Source organism: Tachypleus tridentatus, chromosome 8 (assembly GCF_004210375.1).
Source record: "Tachypleus tridentatus isolate NWPU-2018 chromosome 8, ASM421037v1, whole genome shotgun sequence".
NCBI lineage: Eukaryota > Metazoa > Arthropoda > Merostomata > Xiphosura > Limulidae > Tachypleus > Tachypleus tridentatus.
In genome coordinates this window covers 122,773,303-122,793,449 of record NC_134832.1, presented here as the reverse complement: position 1 = coordinate 122,793,449, position 20,147 = coordinate 122,773,303, and the positions used below count along the sequence as shown (strand labels likewise).

General features: G+C 33.8%; 2 protein-coding genes across 2 annotated transcripts in view; both read right to left on the bottom strand.

Moving 5' to 3' along the window:
• Nucleotides 1-1,054: 1,054 nt before the first annotated feature.
• LOC143223375 (uncharacterized) lies at nucleotides 1,055-9,692 on the bottom strand. The gene is made up of 2 exons (XM_076451282.1): nucleotides 9,638-9,692; nucleotides 1,055-3,222 (listed from the first exon to the last, which is right to left on the bottom strand). Exon 2 carries the CDS (start codon nucleotides 2,878-2,880, stop codon nucleotides 1,654-1,656), a length of 1,227 nt encoding a protein of 408 aa, XP_076307397.1. The 5' UTR covers nucleotides 2,881-3,222; nucleotides 9,638-9,692; the 3' UTR covers nucleotides 1,055-1,653.
• A 3,676-nt stretch (nucleotides 9,693-13,368) lies between these two features.
• LOC143223997 (KICSTOR subunit 2-like) overlaps nucleotides 13,369-20,147 on the bottom strand; it is a 39,871-nt gene continuing 33,092 nt past the window's right edge. The window contains exons 11-12 of the mRNA XM_076452463.1: nucleotides 17,397-17,495; nucleotides 13,369-13,699 (exon numbers count right to left, since the gene is read on the bottom strand). Of these exons, the coding sequence (XP_076308578.1) occupies nucleotides 13,526-13,699; nucleotides 17,397-17,495 (273 nt within the window). The 3' untranslated portion in view covers nucleotides 13,369-13,525. The remainder of the gene's footprint in view (nucleotides 13,700-17,396; nucleotides 17,496-20,147) is intronic.

Genomic DNA, 20,147 nt, shown 5'->3' with positions numbered 1-20,147 from the left:
TAGCTCACTTAACGAGTAGCTAGCTAACTCTTCACTGATCACACGTAATGTTTTGTTTTTTTACCGCTGAAGTTATCTAAGGTTTTCATCATATGCTGAAATTAAACTGCCTTTAATGTTCGAAATCTATTAACGTTCCTGGTCAAATATCTGCAATTTTCCAATTAACGAACGTTAATTGCACTTATAGCTTTCGAGGTTTATAGTACACCAACTGTAGCAAACCATTTAATACAAACTGTCTTTCTGCATATTGCAATGACTACCTTTCATGACTGTTAGACGAGGTTCTCGAAATTTCAGTTTGCAACAGTTCTGGCAATCGGTAGTTTTTACATACACACACATATAGTATCAGGTCATCCCATAAATAATGTCCACAAATTTAATTCAGAAAGTTATGCCCTGCAGTGTTGAAGTTATTGTTTGAATGCTTTTCTCTAATACAGACAAGTTTGTTTTCGAGTTCCGCGCAAAGCTATACGAGGGCTATATATGTGTTAGCCGTTCCTAATTTACCAGTGTAAGATATTAGAAGGAAGGCAGCTAGTCAGCACCAGTCACCGCCAACTCTTGGGCTACTCTTTTACCCACAAATCTTGGGATTGGCCGCTATTAATGTGACAGGGATTCGAACCCGCGACCGTCAGATTAGGAGTCGAGTGCCTTATCCACCTGGCCATGCCGGGCCGTTTATTGTGATTAAACCAAATTTATTTTGTAATTGCTATGGCGAATAATATTTAGATATAAATCTGCATAACATAATTTTTAATTCGATTTAGCACTTTTAGGATAAAAAACCAGTATACCTTGAGTAGCAACATAACTAGATCTTAATTCGATTACGCACTTTTAGGAGAGCAAAGCTGGTCTACCTTGAGTAGCAACATAACTAGGTCTTACTCTAAGTACCTTTAGTAACCTAAACTATAATTTTCTTCCCACAGATGTGAATCATTTACAAATGACATCAATTACTAAGCTATAACAAACATCTAACGTTAAGTACATGTCCATTAAGTGTTTCTTCTTAAGTCTAAACTACAGTTATCAAATAAAGAAAAGTTTATGCATGTTATTAACTATAGATTTGTTAAGAGTTGATTTTATAACATTGTAAACTCTTGCCTAGAGTTGGTACAGAGTTTTGTTATTATCTTCGAGCTAATACGTCCAAATGAGGAATTGAATGTTTTAGCTAAATGCCATGATTTAGTATATGTTACTTGTGTTTATTAAATAAACATAAAGCACACATGTAATTCATAACTTTTAATAATATTCATTAATATTACAAATATACATAAGGTTTCGTCCGTGCATAATACACAAATTAAAACATTACAAACTAATAAGAAGTCTTAAAACTACGCCATTTTACGAGAAGTGTCCGATACAATAACTTAAAAAAAAACATTAGGCGATAATTTGTAAACGTTTACTATTATCACCACTTTATACTGAAAGCTACATTTATTTACATTTGAAAGTTTATAATTTAGCGTCATTCTTGAACTTGTAAGAATAAATTACTTCCTGTACTAATAAAATGGGTGGTTTTAAACGCATTCAATGGCCTCGAAATATAAATATTACTTTTGCGAAAACCGTTCTCTACAAACAAGTGTTATTTCTTAAAGACCTTTAAATTTAAATTCCAATAATATTTTTCATTTCAGGATTCATCTGGAGCAAAATGACCAGAAAGGTCACGACTACACCAATCACACTGAATGTAAAACCTCTGGTTATTATAAATGCATCTCCTACACTGAGCCCTATCATTGGATTGCTTAGCCTAGTGATGAATGTTAGAAGTTCACGATAAAGACGGGTGTCTCCTGGAAATGAATCGGTTTCTGTAAATCTATAGATTACAGGAAACAATGCGTGAGCTTCGCGCGATACTCTCGAAGCTGATTCTGATAACAGGATGAATATTAAACCTATGTTTATCAAAACCGGAATATAAGGACCCATGACATAGAACATATCTTCTACAGGAAAATTGTACACTTTGTCAATAATAAAGTATATAAAACTATAAAAATTAAAAATAATTACAATGTACCAAAGTAGGGTGAGTCCCGAAAAGGCGTCATTTAGTTCATTAACAATGGTGCATAAACTTCCATGTTGTTTACGAATATATCTGATGTTGCAGGCTGTAATGTCTGATGTCTTCAGAGTAACGTAGTCATTGAAGTGTTTAAAACGGTCACCAAGAATTATACAATAGAATCCATATAAGACAACTGGAAAGAATAAAGAAGGACAAAAAACGAAATCATAGATAAAATAATCGTACCATTTTATGATCTGACTCACCATTTTTTCCGTTTTTGAAACGTTGATTGAGGTAATGTTAGATGGTGTATTCTTTATCGAGTAGTTTGTGTTTGGGAAATATAACAGTTCGAATAAAAAATCCCATAAACTGGTACACCATACGCTAAAGACGATTAAATTGTATTTAACTTTAAGTGTAGGCTCATTTTCATACTTCATAAAATCCAGAATGGTGTTGCAGCTCATGGATGATAAGATAGACAGCAGCTCTTTACTGAATTTGTTTAATTTATATAGAGATATTCCCCACACTACTATTCCAAACTCATTAAGAATCGCCATAATTACACCAGTTACATTTCTAGTGAACACCATAGTAAGGAAGTTGTTAATGAAGTTCAGTATAAGCAACAACCAAATGAAACAGGTCCATATTTTCCACGTCTTGAAGAACCGTCCAGATCTGTTTTCTTCAACCTTCAAGTGAATTCCCAAGATCCTCAACGACCATATCAGGAACTGAAGACTTTTAGCAGCTTTGCATTCTTCAGATAATTCTTCTGTTCCAGGTCTAACTTTCAACTTCATCACGTCACTATGTTTCGATAGAGATCTTTGTGTGATGACTTTTCTCTTTTCAACAAATACTGGATTTCATTCTTTAAGTTATACATAAGCCTGAACAGTAAAAAATTGCACGTAGTAATTATGTTTGGTGAAATTACCAGCGGTGACCTTTATATTGTTTCTCGTGCACATGCGCTTTTTGAATAGCTCTTTTCTGGCGTTATAGACTTTACTGACTTTAAGTTGTATCTGACAGATAATTAATGGCTTTTTGGGTTCTGCATGTGTTTTTCCTCTCACGGTTTCTTCAATTGATTTAATAGCGCTTAATATTATGATGATCTCTACCCTGGCTGGTGATATCTGTCGATAAAAAATCGTTATTACTATACCAAATAGTACTAATCAATTTCACACGCAAAGCTACTCAATGGCTATCTGTGCCAGCCGTCCTTAATTTAGCAGTGTATGACTAGAGGGAAGGCAGCCACTCATCACCACGAAGCTGTCAACTCTTGGGCTACTCTATTATCAACGAATAGTGGGATTGACCGTCATATTATAACGCTAAAGAGGCGAATATGTTTGATGCGACGGGGATTCGAACCCGCGACCCTCAGATTACGAGTCGAGCGCGTTAACTCACCTGGTCATGCCGAACCTTGACGTATTAAAAAACAGAACTTTCTCACTTACATTTTGGGTTTGATGGTACTTGTTATTCATTAAATTTATACTAATAAATAAAAAATGTTAACTAAATAATCTTTGTAAGCTAATAAAATTTTAATATGATCAGATACCTTTCACAGAGATCTTTTCCTATGGTTTCAAACATGAGTTACATTTTTATCGTCTCTTAAGTTATTTGTAAATAAATTTTATTTTTCGATTCTGTTTGTTGCTTAGTATAATGCTATATACATAATTAGTTATCAATGGTATGTCCACCACGGGCATCAAAACACGATGTTTAGATTTATAAATTGTCATATTTCTTCCTAAGCCATTGGTGACCTTTACTTCGCGCAGTTGACAAAATTAGCAGTCCAAATTTTGATGTAATTTTAGCTTATAATAAACATGTTATGTCATTTCTTACATTGAACGTAGCTAGGGTGATTATAAGGTTTACTGCGAAATATTTGATGTTGTCATAAATTATAATCAAAAGCTTAATAATAAAACTGCTACATGCATGCATCACATTGAATTTTTAATCATAAATGAGCGTAAACGTTTTTGTATTAGTTTTCGAGAAACTTATTTTATAATTCACAGCCACTAAGATCTGTTAATAAGAAATTAAACAGATCAAACTTTTGGTAACGATGAGAGAGCTTATCCATCTACAGTAATCGATATTAAAACAAAATAAGCAATAAATAAATAAATAAATAATATATATTATTTAGCTGTCTCTAGGCGAATCGGGGGTAAGTTTACGAGCTTACAATGTTAAAATACGGGATTCATTTCCTCGTGATGGATTGAACAAAGATAGCTTATTTTATAACTTTGCGGGAAAAAAATAGCTTTTTAATAATTGTAGCTACCCACAGAAACCTTTCATGTTAGGGCTGGCAAATAATGACTCCTTTAAGATACCACATGTGTTTTTACTCCCAAGGTTTTATTGATCAACTTAACAGCGCCAACAGTCATATTCAGTTCACCTATAAACGTATTTTGCAGCTAGTAATAAAGACGTCGCTTTCAACATTCTCAACAATTGTAGGCAGTTTGGTCTTAATCGATTGACGATATTTCATGTGACATTATAATTTATTACATCTGTCATTCATTGTCGCTCCCGTTAACTTTAACTCCCTACACATATTTTCATTGTCCTTATTATTAGTATTATTAAATTACTATTTTATCTTTTACTTTTGACTTTATGTTTAATGACTTTTTGTGTCATTTTAATACTTCTTTCTATTTGTAAGACAATTTTATAGAACCGCTTCAACGATGTTGCTTCAAACAATATTTTTGTTAACTGCTTCACGCTGTGCGAACAGTGGAGCGCCTTTAAGCCGCGGTATTTCGGAGGTCAACCTGCTTAACCGCGGCTTAAACCTTTGTGACTGAAAAGCCGAAGTCGCCGACAGCTCCGCCGAGGAGCCTCATCCGGGCCATTGCGTGATCATTATAATATTAATGTATAGACTATTCAGATACAATTGACAAGTGCCGTTTTAACACAAACGACCAATGCAATGCAATCCACAGTAAACTCTGGATCTGCATTAAGGCCATGAAGTTCCTTGTGTAGTTTCTCTGCTTGTGCTTGAATAACTGGTCCAGATATGGGAATTCCATTGTTTCTGGCTTCACAAAATGCACTGAACGTTGCCTTGTCTAGCTCAGGATCTTGTGCTGTTCTAGCTCTCTTGCGTTTCAAACCACCCTCATCAAGTTCATCAAGAAATGCTCTTAATTTATTCTCATCTTTAATCCACCCACGCAATGTAGACTCAGGTATGCCTAACTCTCTACTAACTTTAGCACGAGTTTCGCATTCTTTCTACGACATTCAGCTTTTGCTGAACGTCATACGATGTATGTTTACGTTTGGTACTCATGGGGTAGGAATTTGTCAATATGATATGCTCACTATTAATTCAGAAACTGAAGTGATTTCTATTGGGTTTGTGGCCAATATCTATAAAATTCCATAAAAATATCGGATTATCGAATTAAAAATAATACCTTAATTATTGATCACTCTTTTCACGGATTTACCGCGGATTAACTTTAATTTATGAATAAGGTAGATTAACGGTCGATTTCTATTGTAATATATTTTATTTATTTCCCAAATTAAAGCAAATCCTTTTTAAATATCCCCTTGAAGTTATAAAGCCAGGATTAAATTCGTAAGCCGCGTTTTTACACGTTCTTAAATTAGCGGTGAGCCGCGATAATCCTCGCTAACAAGACTTGTTTCAGCGGCTTAAGCGATTTCGCGGTTTACTGGTCCGCGGCTTAATGGAGCTCCACTGTATGTAATTTAGAATATCTTTATATATACACTGCTGGCCAAAATCTTAAGGCCAATGAACATAACGAAATAAAATATGCATTTTGCGTTGTCAGACTCAGCCACTTATTTGAATAGAGCTTCGAAAGATGAAAATAAGAAAAGGGAAAATAAAAATAAAACCTTTTTAGCATTTAATAGGGAAAATGTGAACACTATGAAATTAGCCTAAATACTAGTTGTCAAAAGTTTAAGACCATACCAAAAAAGAAGTCCTAAACAGGGTAGGAAATACCCAACAAGAGGTCTTAGTAGTGAGTTGCACGGCCGTCATTACAAATAATTGCAAACATTCGCTTTGACATGGTTGATTTTAGCATTTGCAGAAGGATGGCTGGAATGTTATTCCAAGTGGTGAAGATGGCTTCACGAAGATCATGCACTGTTTGGAATTGACGTCCATTTCTATAGACTTCCCTTGCCATTCACCCCCAAACATTTTCAATGGGGTTCAGTTAGGGCGAAAACACTGGATGGTCGAAAAGAATCACGTTATTCGCTATGAAAAGTCCTTTGTTCTGCGGGCATTGTATATTGCAGCGTTGTCCTGCTGAAAGATCCAGTCATTTCCACAAAAGCGAGGACTTTCAGTCAACAAGGATGATCTCTCCAACATGCGAATGTAGCCAGTTGCTGTTTGACGCCCCTGTATAACCTAAAGCTCCATTGTTCCAGGGCAGGAGAAAGCACCCCAGATGATGATGGAACCTCCTCCGCTGTGTCGTGTAGAAAATGTCTCCGGTGGGATATCCTTATCGTGCCTGTAACGTTGGAAGCTATCTGGACCATTCAGGTTAAATTTTTTTCTCATCAGAGAACAAAACCTTCCACTTTCCTTCGTCCCATGTTTGGTGCTTCTCAGCAAATTTTAACCGAGCTGTTTCGTGGTGTGGAAAAAGGCATGACCTTTGAAGATGTTTACGGTTTTTAAAGCCTTTCTCTCGTAGATGCCGTACTATTGTTCTTGAGCTGCATTCTGCGCCCGTAAGGACCTTAATCTGGTTCGACGATTGGCTGGTGTCTTGCCGGACAACCCGGCGAAATTTTCTGAACTGAAAAATAGGGTGCATCTTAAATTCGAGGTATTATTATTCACTCTTCGAAAGTCTTGAAAACATCATTTTCCTCGAACAACAAAGATTTTCGAAATAAAAACCTGCATTAACAAACGTATTGAAGTATAATTTAAAAATACCTTAGCTTGAAAAGACTAAAAAACACGTACAAAACGTCAATGGTCCGCGGCATGGCCAGGTGGGTTAAGGCGTTCGACTCGTAATCTGAGAATCGCGGGTTCGAATTGCGGTCGCACCAAACATGCTCGCCCTTTCAGCCATAAGGGCATTATAATGTTACGGTCAATCCCACTAACACAAAAAAGCACAACCTCAGATCTATATGAATGTAGCACTCATTCAGACTGCTACATCTGCAAAATTTTTAGGACTAACATTTGACCCTAAGCTAACATGGGTAAACCACATAAATAATATTAAAACAAAAATTTGGCAAAGAACAAACTATGCTAGGGGCCTAACTGGTAAAAATAATGGAGCAACGGCAATGGAGCAACGGCAGATACTATCATAAAAATATATAAAACATACACTTGACTCTTCATTGACTATGCAACCCCTGCATGGATGAACGTAAGCAAGAAACTACTACAAACTATACAAAATACACCACTTACAACAGGTTACAAAGTACCCAGAACTACATATTAGAATTCATGTATAAATACGCACATATAGAAACAAAAGCAGATAGACTCCTACATAGTACAATAAATTATGTTGACAAAAATTGGAGAAAACTAAACTAGTAAGCGAACTAGACAGATACTGTATACATGATGAGGATGGACCTAAACACCTTTCCCCAGTAAATATATCTTTTCAAAATAAAAGAAAAAAGGCCACCTATAAACTAGACTTCACATTAGTTTAGGAGTTAACTAATAAACATTGAAAGGGATTTATGTGAATGTTTTATAGTTGATACCTATCTAATGCAAGTGCAAATAATTATGGAACTATAAGAGAAATGTTTTATTTGCACCAAGTGTATGTGTAGATTGTGCATGGACATTGCTCTGAAAAGGGCCTGTGTAATTGCGGGTTACAATGTATTAATACAGTTGACAGATGCTGAAACAAATACAAGAAAGGGAGGAAGAGGTCGTCAATACCTAACCCTCCTGGGTATATAAACATAAATACCCAAATAACTATGAGAGAGAGAGAGAGAAAAGTTATCTGCAGCGTACACCACAGGAAATCGAACCCCAAATGTTAGTGTTGCAAGTCCGTAAACTTATCAGTCTCATCCGGGAACCACACATAAGTAATCGCAAGTGTGGCATTGTGTGTATATATACAAACATGTGGTGTAAAACAATACTGGCATTCTATATATGTAAAAACGGCTCGTTTGGGTTGAGAAAATTTTTTACGTAGAGGAGTGAACAACGTTTCGACCTTCTTCGGTCATCGTCAGGTTCACAACGTTTTTACATATATATTTTTCTCCACAAGTGGGTTTTCTCGGCATCACTGATTATTACTGGCATTCAACTTAGTTACCCTGATGAAAACTAGTTATGATACATATTCTAGTAATCAATATTTTTCTTTTATTTATTACTAGAAGCTTGTGAATATTTACTTCTAGTTCAATTGCTCAGTAATCAGAGAGCATCAATACATCATTCTCATCAAAACAGTTATTATTGAGGTTTTTGCTGTTGGTATGCATGTATTTTATTATATTTGTTTAACAACAAAAATATGTCAGTATGTATAACATAACGTTTAAGGACAACAACTGGTTTATCTATCCTCGATACTAAGTTCAAACTATTATTCAATAGAAAAAATATTCTTAAAGCCAGCTCTCATCATACATAAATTTATAACAAATTATTTTACAGTCCTATTTGCCTTACTACTAGCAACAATTCACTGTTAAGGTTATTCCTATCGAAGTTAATTTAAATTTGCATTTATTATAATTAAAACTCATCTGCCATTTATCTGCACAACTCACTAAGTGATCTAAATCCTTTTGTGCAGCAGCAGCATCTTCACAGTTAACAACACTTAAGACCTTTATATTGTCAGTATTTATTTCACAACGTTTATTTAATGGTAAGAAAATGATTGGTATATACATGTTTTATTATGTTTCTTTAGTAACATAACTACTTGAAACTGCAACCAAAAAATTTCACTTTGTGTTTAATAATTTGACACATGACCAAATTGATGGTGTGGCCATAAGCTCATCAGTTGCTTTCATATTAACTAATTTATCTTTGTCTTGTCATGAAGCTAATTGGTTACATTCCTATCTTCCCGAATCAAAGCCAATAATTTATAAGAGATACGTTGATGACACTTTTATTGTATTCAGATAACAAAGCCATGTCAAAAAATTTAAAAATTATTTAAATTCTAAGTACAGGAATTCCAAGTTTACTGTTGAAAAACAAAAGTAATTGAAAATACTTTCTTTGACCTAGAGATCATCAAACAGAACAACAGGTTCAAAACTAGATATTGTCACAAATCTAACATTTTATCCTGTGTTGTTATTTCATTGTAGTTATCATAATAAAGTACTCAATATTAGTAAAATACTTGAATAAAAATGATTTTCTCTTAGCTTACATAAACATTTCTGAAAACATTAATATTGTTTAAAATTGCAAGATTCCACACTTCAACCTACCCAAATGTCATATCACCTTGTTGTTACTTTTCACTGGTTCTCATGACATCAAACTAAAAGGAACAAAGAACACAATGAAAGTTATCTTTTTGCCAGCCTAAGAGTGATATTCAAACCGAAATAAATATTTAATTTATTCCTCTTCACAGACAAAATACTTCTTGGAAAAAGATCATTAGTAGTATATAAATACAAGTGTCCATGTTTGAGGAATGGCTACATTGTATGTGTGTGTGGTTTTCTTACAGAAAAACCACATCTAGCTATCTGCTGTGTCCACTGAGGGGAATCAAACCCCTACTATTGATGTTGTAAATCCGTAGACTTCCTGCTGTATCAGTGGGAGAAGGTTACATTGAGTGAACGACATGAACTCTAGCTAACAGACTCAAACAAAGAGCATGTGCAAAACAGCCCTTCCAAAACTGTGCTTTAGAATTATCTTAATAAAGACTGAAGCAAGAAGCCAAACATTAAATACTTCTAAATGATAGACTTAGCAACAGATGAATGAGCGTTAAGGAAAAAAAAAAGCACTCCTAATTTGAAATACAAAACCAGAATTTAACAACCAACTAGAGCATCACTGTATATCAAGCTACAATGAGCAAAAGACTGGCAAAAAGAGAAAACTGAAACCTTCACTGCATAATAAAAATTTTGTTTGTTTTTATTAAAACGTGTATTTAGCCCTAAACATAATATATGCATTTAATTTACACTTTCATATTGTATAGTTTACCATATAACACTTCAAGACAGATAGAGAAATGATTGAATAAGAAACAAATATAATGAGTACATTAAGGCTCATTCCAAGAACTAAATGGAAATGGGTCAAGCATGTAGTGAGGTGTTTTGATAGTAGGCATACATTAAGAACAATAGATTGGCAACTTAGGAAAAATATTTAATGGAATGCAAAAGAGAAGATGGAGGGACGATACAGTGACGGAAACAGGAATCAAATGGACATGGCATCCTAAGAATAGGAAATACTGGACTGGTCTGACAGAGAGCTTCATCCAATGAGGGATGACTGAGGCTTAGTTAGATAGATAGCATATTGTACACTTAGTTGGAAAATATTGACTGGGTAAATTTTTATAATATAATGAATTCCTTTTCAATCAAGTATTTTCTTTTTTTTTTTTTTATAAATATTTCATGAGACCTTGTTCCATAAGCATGATCAATTTATATCAGTAGTTTTGTGGTGAAAGGATGACATAACATTAATTATTCATCTTGTTATATGCATATATAACTGAAACCATTCTTTAAAAAGTACACAAACATAACGTTGATTTTAAGAGATAACAATTACAGCACAGTTATGTATAAGTGTCTATGAGTGTTTTGCTAAACAGTGTTTTCAACACTATTTTTGGTTTTGTTTGTTAATCCTCATACACTGTCGAAAGCTAGGCCTAAGAATTGATTGCTCTTTCCCACCTAGTCTATAGGAAAATGCATTATGGTAGTTTAATGAGTTTATTAGCTTGTACCTGAAAATTGTAAAGTAGGTAAGTTTGATTTCCAAGAAAATAAGAGAAGTATGATCAGTTGATCTGTAGTAAGTAACACACTAAAGTTAGAACAGGGGTGTAAGTGGGGTAGACAGTACATTCTTCTCAATAATGTCTAATGAACACTTGATGTAAAGCATATAATTAAACATTATTTTAAAGGGACAGTATTTTTAATGCCATAGAAATATTACAGTGGAACCATTATAGTCGGATGGTCAAATAATACATATCAAAATTGACACAAATTATTTTTAACCTGTCTGTTTCATTTTTATCTTTTCCTTAAGCAAATCCAAAAACAGTATGCTATTAAAATAATCACACACATATATATTTTAAGTAAAAAATTTCTTTATATTTTATAATAAAAGATGAAATACATCATTCTTGTAAATTGGTAAAGTATATTCTATGAGTATTATATTCTTCTTTGGCTCGGCATGACCAGGTGTGTTAAGGTGTTCAACTCGTAATCTCAGGGTCACAAATTTGAATCCCTTTTGCACCAAATATGCTTGCCCTTACAGCCATAGGGGCATTATAATGTGACAGTCAATCCCACTATTTGTTGGTAAAAAAGTAGCCCAAGAGTGGGCAGTGGGTGGTGATGACTAGTTGCCCTCCCTCTAGTCTTACACTACTAAATTAGGGAAGGCTAGTGCAGACGGCCCTTGTGTAGCTTTGCATGAAATTCAAAAACAAATTATATTCTTCATTGAATCTAGATGTAACATGATGTGTATAATTAATGATTCTTTGGCAACATAATTAGAAATTTTTGGTAACCCCCCTTATACAAAAATTACTCCTATGGCAAAGAAGACTGATATCAAATATACACATTTTACAAGAACACATGCGAGTAAAGTAAAGAAACATGTCGTAAAAAACCGTCATCAGCCTTAATGCGAAGAAATATGACTTACATTACTGAGCTTCTTTGGCATATGAAATACAACATAATTAACCAATATTCAATTTTTTTTCAATATTACATCAGCTTTACTACATTCTGTCAATACATTCAACTGAAATCAATCATAATTTAATTATTAGAACTATTCTACACCAGTACGATATATTAGTAAAACACGTTGGTTCGTGTTGTTTCCAGGAATATGTAATCTTGAGATATGCAGGGGGATTATACAAAAGATATGCTTTTAAAATTATTATGTCCAGAATACTGTTTAGTATAGGAAGATTAAGTTTTACGTCATCAAATACAAAAAACAGGATATTTCAATGAAAGTTTACACAATGTACAAAACGTATCAAAACTATCACAGAAGATATTAAAAATGTTCACATTTTTGTCAATCACAATATCAACCACATTCGTAAATAACACGAGATGTATCATGCTGTTACAGCGTTGAAAGGTGTGAACAACGTACCTCACAATGAAATGTATTTCACTGAAATTACTGATCTCGTATTGCTAGAAGAGAGTGAAAAAAACGAAATGCTAATTTGTAAGAACAACCATTTGGGCATGCAGTACAGAGAGGTTTTGTAATGCATTTTCATGAATAAAAGGATAAAAGGAATACCTGTTTTAGTGTACTATGGTAAAACTTTGACTTTCAAATTACAAATAGTTTTTAAGATATATTCATTTCAATTTTGAAGTTTTCTTTATTATCGCATTGTACATTTGTTTGTTCTTGAGAGTGTTTGAAAATGTAAGATTAGGTACAGTAAATTTGAAACTTATGTGTGAAACTGGTTTGGGTTAGTCTGTTTCAGATATTAGTGAAAAGTTGCACAAGAGCTGTCTGTAGTAGTAGTATTCCCTGATGTTTTAGAGAGAAAAACTATTCAAAAGTTCTCATTTTAGAACTACTATAGTTAAATAGTAGGAGTTGACAGTCACTCCTATAATGGCACCCATGGCCCTAAAGTGTAATTTTTATTTTTTGATGTAACAGGGGTTACAAGTTCATTCTTCACATTCAATAAAGAAAAAATATGTAACAGCTAATAAGTATTAATAACACCAATTAAAAGGAAAATTATTCTTTCTTGGCACTCTATGCTTTTATGTAACATTTTCTATCACAGCTTGTAATTTTTAGGTCTGTTGTTGGAATGTTTATTTTATGTTCAATTCCTATTAAATTTGTTATTTATTTTTTATCTTTTGGTAAGATTAAGTTATTAGTTTTTTTTTAATAATTCATTTATCCACACACATTATTTTTATTACCATTTACTTCTTCGTAATACACATCTACACTTGAAATTTCTGTACCATTTTCATTTTTCACATTACTTTTTTAAAACTATATAGTAATAAACGTATACAAAACATATATTTTTACATTTTGACTTCAAATACAATGTTTTATCTTATTCATTTGGAACCTGGTTTCAAACCTGCAAATATCTTGTTACATCTTAAGTGAGAACAGAAGTCCTGGAGAAAATTTGTAATGTAAGAATCTTTCTGAGATTTCTTTCCTTCATGGATAATAACTAATGTGATACGAGGTTCAACTCGAGCCAAGAAGTAAGTTGTCTGTAGTCGCTATAACAGAAAGAAATTATGGTTTAAAAACAATTATACATGAAATAAACCAATTTATACTTTATCATCTTCTATCTCTTCAACTACACATTTACAAAAATTAATGATATACTAATGAATTCTTACAGTTTAAAATGAGTTCCTAATATCAACAATATGATGACAACAAAAGTCAATAACTTTCTGGTGTATTTGTTCATTTGTTTTAAATCAAAGCTATACAGAGGGATATCTGTATTCTGACTGCTGCAGGGTTTCATTTGTGTTGAATTTCATGAAAAGTTACACAAGGGCTATATGCACTAGCTACCCTAATTTAGAAGTGAAATACTAGAGGGAAGACAGTTAGTTATTATCACCCACAGCCAACTCTTGGATTACTCTTTTACCAACAGATAGTGGGATTTTATCATCATGATATAATGCCTCCCAGTGCTAAAAGGGCAAGCATGTTTGGTGAGATAAGGATTTGAAATAATGACATAAGGTTGCAAGTCAAGTTCCCTAACCACCTGGCAATGTCAGGCCCCACTGCAGGAATCAATTTCTGGATTTTCACACAACAATTCTGTAAACTAAACATTGACCCATTGGGAGGCTTTCTGATGTAAAAGCTAAGCAAAAAATTATTTACTTAGTTTGTTCTTGTTTAGTAATGGTTTCTTGATATCATTTTACATTAGGTAGAGTATACTCATAACAGTGAAAACCAATTTCAACTACTTCTGTAGACACTTCATAAAGTGAGTTCAATTCTTCTCTTGGTAATATGCAAATAAATAAGGAGATAATAGCTTGCACAAAGAACACTTACATCATCTAAGCTGGATCTTTCAAGATTACTGATATAAGTAGTTAACTATAACAGAAATACCAGTTGTGTTGCTAGAAACACTTCAGTTTTATAGTTTTAAGTTAAATGGCAAAGAAAAACATGAATAGGTACCACAGATAAGACTATTATGTCACTCACATTAATACATCACATTCATTGGCATGTGTGCTTACATCCTCATTATGGCTTGTTTTATTCAGCATCTAGCAGGGTGCAGTTTACTTGAAAATGAAAATAGTGTGCAAAATGAACAGACAATAATCATGCATGTTCCAAGACTTATGATGAAATACTCAGTATGAAGTGACAAAAGAGAGAAGACACTGGTTTTACATTAGTTGACAGTTTTCAAGTTACTGCAATATTTAAAAATGTTATAAATTTGGTTGATGTTGTTTTTACATTCTTGTGAAATATGGTAAAAATCTGATATTGTAGAAAATACTAGTGATTTAGGGTAATTTGATGGTACTCATTTCAAAATTTGTCTATTACTCTTAGATTTTGAGTTGCTGTGGTGTCTCAATATTTTATCCGCACTGTGTGAAATACCACACAATCAACTCAGTAAAATAGTTTTATATTGTGAAATTAAGTAAGGCATACATTTTTAATAACTTCAAGTGTTAACTGTATTGTATTGGTGTAAAATTCCAATGTTGTGCATGTCATGTTCTTTGCACCACTTTTGCTTCATTCTCATGCTCACGCACTCAGCCTCGGAATCACAACACTATCACATGATTAGTTTACCAGAACATTCAAAAGTCCCTCAAGTGAGTATAAAAGGGATGGAGCCAGATGGCTCTCTGTTTCCTCTCACTTATTCAATTGGTCACTTCGTTTCTCACTCTCCACGTACAGTCAAGACAAAGTCTGATCTTCTTCCTTGTAGCAAATACGTGATATAATAAACTTGCACAAAACTTTGTTTACTAAAATGTTTTAAACTCTAGTTCTGTAAACATAAATTATTTTATATTTTTCAGAAAACCATCTGAAATAGTGTCTGCCTCCACTTCAAGTAAAATCTGAAAGTGAAAAATATCACTCAAACAGTTTCTACTATATTTTTGGGAAATGTATTAAAGTTTCAGAAAGGAAAAACGTCATACACAAAATAAAGGTAGCTTACTACCACTATTTTGGGTGTAAAACTGGTGAACAAGAAAAACATTGGTACACCTGACTTGACACATTGGCTGAATAAGAAGAGAACAAGTATGACATTGTAGTTCCCATGATAGTGTTAGGCCAAAGATCATCTAACTGATTGTTACTATGCTAAACTAAACAGTACATTAAACATCCAGATGCAGTATATGTAATGAAACCAGTACACCATGAGGGATGGTCTTCCAGTGCCACATCCAACAGCAAATTGGGAAACAAAAGAGTTATCCTTCGAGGAAGACAATGAATAACATTTATCTTCATCTAATAATTCTATTCCTGTGGCACCTCAACATAAACTCCCTCATCCAATCACATAAGAAGTAAATGATTTCATTTATGATTTGTCTCTATTAAAACAACATGTGGAACTTCTCAGCTCCAGAAACAGCATTCAAGATACATTGTGTTTCTGTACAAATGTTGATGCACTAATGGAAGAATTAGGTACTGAATATCATCCTCAAAGATTAAGACTTTTTATTAACTCATCTAAAGTTAATCTGAAAACTTTATTTTTGCACAATGGGAATACTAAACCACTGGTACTTGTTATTCATGCTGTGAACATGAAAACTTTTCAAAGCATGCAGATTACACATTCTTAAATGCAATTTTCTCAGAATAAATATGGTTAATAAAGAAAAAGTTACATGTGCAATATATAAGGATATTTTGAATAAATCTGTCACAACTCAAAAACTAGAGATGATCAGTAACTTTCACCATGAGTTTTAGAATCAGTATCATCAAATTAGTCAGTGCAAAAGTTGCATTTTTTTCAAATAGCAGAAAAACATTGTGTTATTGTCTTGTGTTATTAACAGCTCCTTATACATTTTATATGAAAAAAATTGAGTTCACCCTCTCCTTCTCTTAAGTTCTTTGCAGTGAGTGTTATAACAGGCAATAATATAATACTACTAAATGTGATGTAACATCTAAGCAGAGACAAGTTTTAATCATATTGACAACATGAGATTTTCAAGTACTACTCTTACCTAGTAGGTGTTTAGCATGTGATACAAAATGATCTTCACTTACAAGTTATCCTAGTTTCTTTCTGTTAAGTAATATCACAGTATTGAATAAATGTGGTCTTATTAGAACTGGAAATATTTTTCTTAACTTTAAAAACTGTGTATCGATGATATATAAGCATGAACTGATTTATTAGAAGGAATAAAGTGTTCAATCCACATGATCTGGTGTCAGTACATTCTAACTAATTCTCTTTTCTTCTTAGTGAAATCCTGACAAGGATGAGAATGTACTCTAACCAAATAGTGTACATTGAAGAGTTTATGCCTTCTAATAAATAATTTTATGGTTCTTATATAACCAATGTACAATTTTTAAAGTTAAACTTAATTAATAAGCCATTTGAAAATACTTAAAATTATTTAATTAATATACTTGCTGCCTATTTTAAAACTTACGAATCCAGCAGTTAGATTGACAACACAAAATATTAAAACATTCAAATTGTGAGTAAAATTTTATTTTCAAAGTTTACTATAATTTCATTTTATGGGTAGAAATTAAAATAAGTTATTAGTGCTTTAACTTAAGAGTCCCAAACCACTTTAGTAATTGTCTGTAGCTTCTGTTAAAACAAAAAACAACATATAAAGTGCCAATAAAGTTTTGTTTCATCATTAAATCATTCAGATAAAAAAAGACACTCACAGAATCGTAAAAGAAAACTATATTGTCTGTGTTGTTCAGCTCCTTCATTTTATCATTCATTATCATAATTACACTTGGCCAATGGGAGATAGGTTTTTCCTGTATTCATAAAATAAAGAACTGCACATTTCAAAATATGGCATTATTAAACTTATAAACAATAACAGAAATTATCAAATTGCTAATCAGAAAAGAACTTCATAATCCTTCAATAATTATGTTAAGTATTGCATATCTGAGAATATGGTCTTTTTTGTTTTTAAACTAATACCTTAATGAGTATTTAAGGCACACAAATACAGCAAATGCTAGTATATGATAAATGGTTCCATTGAAGTTGTAAGAACAAAGGAAAACTATAATTATAGAAGGATGAATGGTTCACCATGTGGTATTTTTACAAATGGTTGTACCTGAAACTATGAACATCTTGGCAATGTCTTATGAATTACTTTGAACAAAAGGTATGTTAATAAATCTTGATAACTTTAACTATCTTATGACAAAATGATTATTATTTTGGTTACTTACATCTTAATCTTTGCATAACAGTTATTGCAGTGATTTCTAAACTTTATGTTGTGAGTCCCCCCCTGCCTATTCAGAATTATTTTCTTGAGTGATAATAATGGCAAATATAGTAGTTTGTGTCTCTTTAATCAGTTTTTCCTTAGGTATTAGCAGAAAAATTTACAGTTTTACAAATTATTTTTTTTCTGTTTCTTTCATTGTTATTTTTGTGTCCTCATTTCAAAACCCATACTTTCCCAGGGAAGCACAACCATTCTTGTTCAGTGCTGCCCTCTATATGTGAACTTTTTCTTTGTGCATGCCACAAACCTTCTGCCTCCTCCTATTGGAATTGTAAGATAACAAATGTCTCTCATGTAATTCATCATGAGTCACCTCCTCACCAGCACTCATCTACCAGTCTATTACTTCAAAGTTTAGCAGAAGATGGCAGCACTGGAAGAATGTAAGGAGATACATTTTAAGGGAATGACAAAACATGAGAACTGAGGAAGGTGATTCAAACGGAGGTAAAATAAGGGAATAGAAGACTATATTAGCATCTCAATCTGGAAGTGTAGGTTGCATAGGAGGGTGATATATCCAGAAGAAATGATAAGGTCAGGGGAAGTGAAAATTCTATTATATCAGGAAAAACAAAACATATGGGAAGAGACCACCAATATCCTGAAAGCAAGGAGACCACAATCAAAGAGCCAGATAAGAAATTTTGCCACACATGTTGTTGAAGAATAGTCAGCAGGAAATCCTCTAGCTGTAGATCAACAATGCAATACCTTTGACATGTATTGGTACACCTCCTTGGAAGATGGATGGACGGATGGAACCACCTAACAAGGAATTGAGCTGATATGTGAAACTAGGTTTCCTTGCTGAGAGCCAGACGAAAACCAAGCACGAAGATGCAGGATGTGAAAGGTTAGATGTAGGACACATGACTAAGGTTGATGAAGAAGGTAGGGAGAAAGTGAAACAGGAATAAGAGGGGAGAGCAGCAGTAGCTGTAACTGTGGAAATAAGTAGTGATAAGAAGGATCAAACAAAGAGTGAAATGGATGACAGGAATAAATCCCCGAACGAAGTAATCAGATGGATGGGTAAGCATAAAGATATAATCAATCCTGGCTAAAGGCACTGACTGCCAGAGTCTGAGAATGAGGTACATGTGACCAAACGAGAGGTAACTTGTTGTTTGGGCATGTAGCAAAGGGACACAAGCTGGGAGAACCCCACCAATGGAAAAGATCCCTGAAAACAAGGGGAAATAATGTTCACTTTGTGGGATATATCTTGTTGGGGTGCGAGAGATGATCTGCAACCAGATTGAAAGCACCTGGCACATGACATGCCATAAGATTAAATCAAATGTCTGGAGACAGAAATCTCTGAACTGGCTGTCCCTTTGGTGGTTGATATGTGCCCCTATCACTGAATTGTCTGAACAAACCATCACCAGACAATATCAGATGAGAAGAATAAAGTGAATCATCATCTGACATCTGTCTAAAAGTTTGAGAACATTGATATGCAAAGTTGTTTAGTCCACAAATGAATGGATCAAGCCTCCTTATGATTAACCTCCCATGCTCTTTATTGCTAAAAGGATGCATCTGTGAAAAGATGTAGATCTGGATAGAGGGGAGGAAGTGGCACACCCACCGACACATGGTCTTTGTCTGACTACCAAAACAGGTTGTCTTGCATGGAAAAAGGCAAGGAAATGGGGGTAGAAAAAGGATCCCAAGCAAAATTCCAGTGCCCACTGAAGGGTTTTAATGTGGAGACAAAAAAGGGGGAACAGTGATATCACCAATAACCATATCATAAAGTGATGGAACTTCACTTGTAAGGAGTGACTTAGCTGAGAGGGTATGGCAAATCAACAGTTCCATTGAATGAAGTTGTAAAGAAGAAGGCTGGGTCCAACTGATATGACTGTCAAAAGCAATCTTCTCAAATGGAGAAGATATGGAGTGGGTTTGAGGAAGGGCCTCTCCAGTTTGATTAACCAGTCCATTCAAGTGGGGTTGTAGAATGAGCCAGAAGAAGTTAGTCACCCATTACAGCTCCAGAACATGGAGATGTCAAGCGAAAGCTTGGATTACTCAGAAAAAACACATCAGGTGCTAAAGTAAGTCTAAAGGGGAAGGCTTAAAACTGACAAACTACCTTGAGATGGACAAACAAAAGACTGATGTGACAGGGAACAGGTTCAATGGC

Bases quoted from the DNA above. Each gene is read 5' to 3' on its own strand.
- LOC143223375 (XM_076451282.1), bottom strand. From the start codon at position 2,880: ATGAAGTTGAAAGTTAGACCTGGAACAGAAGAATTATCTGAAGAATGC.